Source organism: Oncorhynchus mykiss, chromosome 17 (genome assembly GCF_057628025.1).
Source record: "Oncorhynchus mykiss isolate SJ-2025 chromosome 17, ASM5762802v1, whole genome shotgun sequence".
Taxonomy (NCBI): Eukaryota; Metazoa; Chordata; class Actinopteri; order Salmoniformes; family Salmonidae; genus Oncorhynchus; species Oncorhynchus mykiss.
In genome coordinates this window covers 45,236,260-45,244,461 of record NC_143038.1, presented here as the reverse complement: position 1 = coordinate 45,244,461, position 8,202 = coordinate 45,236,260, and the positions used below count along the sequence as shown (strand labels likewise).

Genomic DNA, 8,202 nt, shown 5'->3' with positions numbered 1-8,202 from the left:
AGCCCCTGAAAGGCTTATTGAGAATTGCTGAAAAAAAGGGGCACCTGGACTGAATGTTTTGTTAATGTGAAAAAAAAAGAGCCACAATAGACTATTGTTGGACAGACTATATTTAGTTGGAAAAAATACAAATTGGGGGGAAAGAAATGTGTGTTATTGAAAATTGTATGTTATGCAGGTTGAGTAAACAAATGTGATGTGACGTGTAGTTGCATTAAAAAGTAGTTTTCTTTTAATTAAAGGAAAAAAGATGCGTTGGTATGTGTTAATAACATTTAGACTACGCTACCTAGCAGGCTATGCGGGGGGTTGAAGAATGTCTTGCATGGCTAAACATGGAGTTTTCTAGCTGAAGTATATGTTCATTAAAAGTAGTAAACCTACACCCCATTTTGTCATTATATAAGGAACAAACATAACACCTGGTTCTACCAGCCTACTACTTTACACAATACCAAATATTTTCCGCTCTTGTAGTTTTTCTGGATTGCTGAGAATAATCTGAGCCCTAACACGAGGGTCATAAACGTGCTACAACAGGTGTGGCAGTCACAGACGTCTCAGCCGGTCTGAAAACAAAGAAAATCATCTCAACTGCATAACAGGATAAACTTTCAAATAGTGTGACGCATGTAATGAAAAGTGTCCTTAATTTTTCCTTTGTGCACTCATAGACCCCAAGACCAGTCCATCGACAGGCAAAGGGACATTCTCTAAATCATATAAACTCCATTTAGTTAATTGTTTTAATTGAGTTGTGAACTGCCATTGACCTTGGCTGTGAAAGAGGTGTAACTGGGTGGACAGGGTGAAGGAGTGACATCAGATTCAGTCCTCTTTATTCTCTCCATGAACCACACCTGTGTAGAAGAAGTGACTCATTTTCCCACAGGATGGCTTATTTAAACAGACTTCCTCCCTGCAAGTGTGGTGTGCCATGGTGACACAAGAGTATTTCAGTGGTCAATTTAACAGCCCTGTCATTTCTATTTACTGTCTTTCCTCTCACAACCCCCCCCCCCACCTTATTTTACAACCCCCCCCCCCCCCCCCACCTTATTTTACAACCCCCCCCCCCCACCTTATTTTACAACCCCCCCCCCCACCCTCCACCTTATTTTACAACACCCCCCCAACCTCCACCTTATTTTACAAACCCCCCCCCACACACCCTCCACCTTATTTTACAACACCCCGTGCCCCTCCCATCCCTTTCCTAGAAGTATTATGCGCTCAATGACAGGAAAGTCCTTTTCCACAAAGAAATGTCTTTATTTTACTTCCAACATACAACATACTGTTGACACACAGGTATACAAGAGAGGTATCTTGCAAAAAAACTAGATTCACTAATGTCATCAGAACAGAACATTTAGAACAGTAATATGGAATGTAGTAATTATTTTCTCCATTTTGTTTCTCATTTTTTTTGTTTAGTTTATTTTTAAGAAATATTTCAAATAAATAAAGATTCTATATACACTTTCTCTATATAGTATTTATTGTCCTAATCAATATATTCTCTTCTTCAGTCACCATTTCAGGAATGACCAACAAAGAAAGTTACAAAGTATTGAAGTAATCCCCTTATTACCCCCTACTTTAAATGTCGATGATTTAGGGACAAAACAGTACGGGGGGGGGGGGGGTATGGTGGAAATATGAAATGTCAGCCATAGGAGAGCGAGGAGATCACTCGTTACAAAGCTGCCAGCCCCGTTCAGTCTGTACAGAAGCAACCCCCACTCGTGTGTGCTGTGCTGTTGGGGGAATATCAGTCCAAACTCTATCCACAAACACCTCATGTCACCTTACAGTTTAATAAGCACCAAGTCTGACTCCCAGAACTACACTTAAGCTTTACGTCTCTCTCTCAGAGAGACCATACAGTAAAGAAAACAGTCTGTAACAGAGGAGCAGAGAGGTGGAAACAAGAGGAAAGGAGGACAGAACGATGCAGGAGTCCTTGAGCCTGTTAATAGAGTCTCAGTCACAATCTCTCCCACCACATAGAAAAGAAAGAAAGGAAGAAAGAGAACAGTCACAGAGACAAGATGCAAACGAGTGCACAAGTGGTCCTGTCCCATGTTGGTTCAGGGGGAGGGTGGGGAGTGCAGAACCGACTTCAGCGTGGCCTCTCCCCCGGGCCAGAAACTCCCTGGTTGTCCCCTACAGTAGGTGGGGGGTCAGACCCCCAGCCGTGTGGTGGCCATTAGGACCAGGCCATTGTCGGAGGAGGGTAAAGCAGGGCTACAGCTACAGCTCAGTGCTGTTATTCCCAGGTTAGGTTTGAGTTTCCCAGAGTGGAGGCTCAGTCATTAGTCGGCGCTGTGCTCCTCCAGCTGGGAGATGATGGTGATGAGGTTTTGCAGGCCGAAGATGTAGCCGCTGTCCTGACCCTCATGCACAACACTGTCCTCCCCGTAATGGCGACATGTCGTATGAGCAAAGTCTATCATCCTCACATCCACTGCCGGGCTGCTGGCCTCCCCTGCTGCACCACGGGACGAGCGACCGACGCTACCGTTACTGCTACCGTTACTGCTACCGTTACTGCTACCGTTACTGCTACCTCCAGCACTGCTGCCAGCTGCCGAGCCACGGGTGAACCCAAACGCCCCCTCTTCCTCTTCCTCATCTGAGAGCTCGTCCTCATCACCCTCCTCTCCTCCGCGGTGGCGTCGAGTGGGGGGGCGAGGGCGGGGGGGCTCCCCATCATAGATGATGAGGAGGGAGGAGGAGTAGAAGCGGTAAGACTCGCAGGACTCCAGGGTTTCCTGCATCTCCCGGAGCTTCCGCAGCACCGGGGAGAGCAGCTCGCGCCGCAGACGCTGCCCATCGTGGAAGAACTGGAAAAGGGCCTCTTTGAAGCCCGGCAGGCTCAGCTTCCTCCCGTGGTACTTGTTCATGAACATCAGCTGGCCTGAGTCTGACTGGTACACCTGCATGCCACAAAGCCGGACACCGATGGAGGCGGAAGTGCTCTGTTGACATTTGCGGATCTGGTTGGCCTTCTTCTCCTCTGACGCATCGTCACCATGCTGCCGCGTGCCCATCTTCAGGTCCAGCACGCACGGCACCGCGTGACGCCATGTCAGGTTCTCCAACAGGATGAATTTGTATTGGTTGCGATGTTTGGAGTTCTCCTTCATCCTCTGGAGGTGCTGCTGGTGGCATTTCAGACTCCAGGGGTTGTGTTTGATCTGCTTCCGATCTAGGCTGTAGCGGAGAACTTCAGCCTGCTGCTGCACCTCCGCACCATTATAACTACACACACAGAGAGGAAAGAGAGGTTAGATATCTGCCAATCACCATACAGTACATATTTGCTGTATAGAATCTATGAATCTATGTTGGTGTTTGGATATATTTGTATATACAGTATGTGTACCGATGTAACAGTGTATGTGCTCACCTTTTGCTCTTGTTCTCTTTAGTGCTCTGTCTGACCCGGTCTTTGCTGTAGTTGTCATTATCTAGCAATAGGGACGATGATTTCTTGTTGCCCCACTTGATCATCTTACTCTTAGGCTCGCATTCAGCTGAGGGGTCCTTGTTTTCCATGTTCTCTGGTTCATTGTGGAGGGGGTAAGCGATGAGACACAGGTTGCCCTCTTCATCTTCCTCAAAGCTGACTGACACCACACCTGAGAGAGGGAGAGATGGAGGGAAGCGGGAAAGAGAACGATAGGAAGGCGGTTAGTACCCGGCATTGTATTTTTTAATGCTATGATGAAGCCAAAACCTCCCAGTAACTGGTTAGTCATAGGCAGTTCTTACCAACTGGGTCCTGCTTCCAGCCAAATACACTCTGTAAAGAGAAAGACAAACACAAACAAACACAGGCTTTCCTATTGAGGGAGCAGAGAGAGAGAGCGGGTAGGGGGGCAAGGAGGCAGTAGAGAGAGAGAGTGGGTAGGGGGGCAAGGGGGCAGCAGAGAGAATGGGTAGGGGGGCAAGGAGGCAGCAAAGAGAGAGAGTGGGTAGGGGGGCAAGGAGGCAGCAGAGAGAGAGAGTGGGTAGGGGGGGGCAAGGAGGCAGCAGAGAGAGAGAGCGGGTAGGGGGCAAGAAGGCAGCAGAGAGAGAGAGCGGGTAGGGGGGCAAGGAGGCAGCAGAGAGAGAGAGTGGGTAGGGGGGGCAAGGAGGCAGCAGAGAGAGAGAGCGGTAGGGGGGGCAAGGAGGCAGCAGAGAGAGAGAGCGGGTAGAGGGGCAAGGAGGCAGCAGAGAGAACTGTTAGGGGGGCAAGGAGGCAGCAGCGAGAGAGAGCGGGTAGGGGGGCAAGGAGGCAGCAGAGAGAGAGAGCGGGTAGGGTGGGCAAGGAGGCAGCAGAGAGAGAGAGCGGGTAGGGGGGCAAGGAGGCAGCAGAGAGAGAGAGAAGGTAGGGGGGCAAGTAGGCAGCAGAGAGAGAGAGCGGGTAGGGGGGCAAGAAGGCAGCAGAGAGAGAGAGCGGGTAGGGGGGAAGTAGGCATCAGAGAGAGAGAGCGGGTAGGGGGGCAAGTAGGCATCACAGAGAGAGAGCGCGGGTAGGGGGGCAAGGAGGCAGCAGAGAGAGAGAGCGGGTAGGGGGGCAAGTAGGCAGCAGAGAGAGAGAGAGCGGGTAGGGGGGCAAGGAGGCAGCAGCAACAACAATGTATGTGTTCCCAAGTACTTCAAATGTGTACGTGAGAATGAACCCAAGAAGCAAAGAGATACACAAACACCACAGGAGGCTCGAATGTATGACACTCAGTCCAACCTTTATTGAGAAACTACCAAACCCACCCAAAACCACACATTAACTGATACACATAGTGTTACAATGTTTCAAGGCAACCCAAAGGAAACGACAGCAAAGATACACTGTATAAACTCAAAAACAACCATGACAACAACACACCTGAATTATATTTCATAAAGATACAACAGTTCCATCAAGTCGGGCATTTTGTGAGCACCGTCTCTATATTTTAAGAGTCCATTCAGGTTTGACTTGCTTTTTTATACAGCATTTCAAGGCAATAATCCAAACACACTAACAAATTAAAAAGGGAAGGGATGGATGGAGTGGTGGGGGGGAGGGTGGTGGGATGGAGGGTGGTGGGAAGGAGGGTGGTGGGGAGGAGGGTGGTGGGATGGAGGGTGGTGGGAAGGAGGGTGGTGGGGAGGAGGGTGGTGGGAAGGACAGGGTGGTGGGGAGGAGGGTGGTGGGAAGGACAGGGTGGTGGGAAGGACAGGGTGGTGGGGAGGACAGGGTGGTGGGGAGGAGGGTGGTGGGAAGGACAGGGTGGTGGGGAGGAGGGTGGTGGGAAGGACAGGGTGGTGGGGAGGAGGGTGGTGGGTCTCCAGAACACTTTCATAGAAAACTGTACACACTTACTTATTCCTGGGATCATTTATGATGCGTTCCCCAAACATGCACACACCCCTACCCCACTCTACCTAATAAACCCCTGTAGAAGGGCCTGCGTATTGCAACCCTCTCTGCAGGCTGGGGGAAGGGGGCAGTGGGTGTCAAGACAGGAAGAGCAAACATCACAGCTGCAGGGGCTGACAGATAAATTAGAGAGAGAGAGGGAGGGATTGGGAGATGGAGAGAGATAGGGAGGAGGATGGATATTCAGCATCACATTGAATATAAACATGATAATAAGACTGACAACAAAAGCAAATCCCAGCCTTTCTGAAATACAAACAAAAGCATCCCTGGTTTACACTGGAGGGAAGGTTCTATGCAGCATCAAGACAGAGGGCCTATGTGTATGAGGTGATAACGGGTGTGTTGGCCAGTGACATGGAGGACAATGGGACCCAGTGCTTATCTCTCCTCTGCAGCTCCCGCCTTTAGTGATGTCATGCACAGTGATGTCACTACCCTGCAGCAGTTAACCCTCTACTGGCCAGGCCTGTTTCAACTGTCAGAGCTGCACTGTCAGCGGGGCATGTGAGGATGAGTGTTTAAGTGCCTGCGACTCATGTGTTTTGTGAGTATGCGAGTGTGTGAACGTGACTGTATATGGGCCAACATACGTTTGTAAGAGTGTGAGAGTGTGTGTAAAAGTGTTTTGAGCAGAAGTGAATGTGTTTGTTATGTAATATTCTCAGTGTCACCAGACGTCTGTGCTCTTCTTTCTACAGCTTCATCTCCCATCCAAATCACACGGGGGTTTTTTATAGTTCCACGACGCATTGCTGCGGAGTCAGATACCACGCTAGTGCCTCAACTCTGTCACATGGCCAGGGTAGGAGTGACTTGATAGAAAGTGTGTGTGAGATGTGCGTGTGTAGGCCGATCTGTGAGTGCAAGTGTCAGGAGACACCGTATGTAGCATCACGGTCAATGAAAAACAACACAGAGTGAGATTTTCCACCCAAGGTGTGTGAGAGTGTTTGTGTGTGTATTCGTTAACCACACATTTTTTTTATTGAACCTTTATTTAACTATCCATGACAGGCTGATATCCAGTCAGACACCGCTATCTCTCCCACTCAGCATTCCGACTCTGATGATCAGCCCCATTATTATTGAGTATGCTGGGAACTGGATCCTTCCTCCAGGAACTTTAGCCCTCTTCGGAGATGCAGGCAGGTGCAGGGCTACTGGGCTTTTATCCCTACTGTCAGGAGAGGGCCTGGGGCCGACTATGGTCTGAGCAGACAAGATAGTGATACTGTTGGTCCTCTGTGATATTTCAAAGGTGATCGAATCCAATGGAACAAAATGAAATCCTGTTTGTGTGACTGACACCCAACCAAGGACACCTTTGTGTGGGAGGGTTGTCTCTGTCTAATGCAGAATGCCTGGCTCACACCTATCCATCAGGGGATAAAGATCCTGTCATACACACCCCCACCACCATTACATAACCTGACACTGCAGAGCCCTGATGTATCATGCAGTCACATACTGTCTGTCCCCACTCCCCCACTTAAGCACCACCATGAAACGAATCCCTTTGTGCTGCTGTGGTACTGCCATCTCCAGTGACCTTCTGTAATCCTAAATGCAGCTAATGTTACAAAACACTGCAGCTGACCATATCAGTGGAGAAACCAGGGAGAGATTACGAGGTGGATGTAGAAAGATAGAGAGAGAAGATGGGAGATGGGGAGAGAAATGTGGGGCAGTAGCAGTGGCGCACACAGCATAATGGATGTTATTCAGATGATAGTAGCGTTATATTGTAGGTTTAGGTTGGACCAGGGAATAAGCTTACCTCTGTACTGGGGGGTGAACTTCCTCATTTCGGGGGGCAGGCTCTTGTAGAACTGGTGTTCTCGGGGGATGAGGGGCTTGCAGATGGTCTGGTCGCCGAAACGCAGTACGCAAGAGTGGCCCCCCACCTGGTGCACAAAGGGCTCAAGCATCACCCCTTTCCCGGGATAGGGAAGCGTCCCGTCTGCCTGCATAAGGGCTTCTAGAGCAGGACTCATCCTCACTCCGCATCGGACAGCTAAACTGGAGGGGCCCACGATGAGGCTGCTCGGGCTGCCTATCTTCTGGCTGTACCGCACTTTTTCGCTGGGGGGCGTTAGAGGACACCTGCTCGGACAGCAGAGACCACAGCAGGAAAAAGAAAGGGTGCAGCAGGAAGGAGAAGAGAAAAAACGTTTAGTTCCCCGTGCTATCCTGGTCCGAAAGCAGAGTAGTATAGTCCAGGTTTGGGTTAAGGTAATCTCCCTGTGTACGTAGTGCTAGTAAATCATTATTTTCGACAGGTCTGGGGATGTAGGTTGTGTGTGAGAGCGAGTGTAGATTGTTCCTGACTCTGTCTGTCGCCGATACTGAACTGGGGTCTGTACTGAGCTCAGATCAAGAAAAATATAAAAACAGGTCGGCCCCGCCTCATACCCGCTTCAGCCTATCAGAGCTCAGCAGCTGTTGTTGGGTGGGAACTAAGCACTGAGATCAGGAACAAGCAAACAAAGGAAGGAGAGCACTGCAGAGAGAGAGAGAGAGAGAGAGAGAGAGAGAGAGAGAGAGAGAGAGAGAGAGAGAGAGAGAGAGAGAGAGAGAGAGAGAGAGAGAGAGAGAGAGAGAGAGAGAGAGAGAGAGAGAGAGAGAGAGAGAGAGAGAGAGAGAGAGAGAGAGAGAGAGAGAGAGAGAGAGAGAGAGAGAGAGAGAGAGAGAGAGAGAGAGAGAGAGAGAGAGAGAGAGAGAGAGAGAGAGAGAGAGAGAGAGAGAGAGAGAGAGAGAGAGAGAGAGAGAGAGAGAGAGAGAGAGAG

General features: G+C 49.7%; 1 protein-coding gene across 1 annotated transcript; it reads right to left on the bottom strand.

Annotated features, from left to right (window-relative positions):
* Positions 1-1,251: 1,251 nt before the first annotated feature.
* On the bottom strand, positions 1,252-7,881 carry LOC110494284 (inositol hexakisphosphate kinase 2). The gene is made up of 3 exons (XM_021569229.3): positions 7,194-7,881; positions 3,416-3,647; positions 1,252-3,267 (listed from the first exon to the last, which is right to left on the bottom strand). The coding sequence occupies exons 1-3, from the start codon at positions 7,408-7,410 to the stop codon at positions 2,319-2,321; spliced, it is 1,398 nt and encodes a 465-aa protein (XP_021424904.3). The 5' UTR covers positions 7,411-7,881; the 3' UTR covers positions 1,252-2,318.
* Positions 7,882-8,202: the final 321 nt, after the last annotated feature.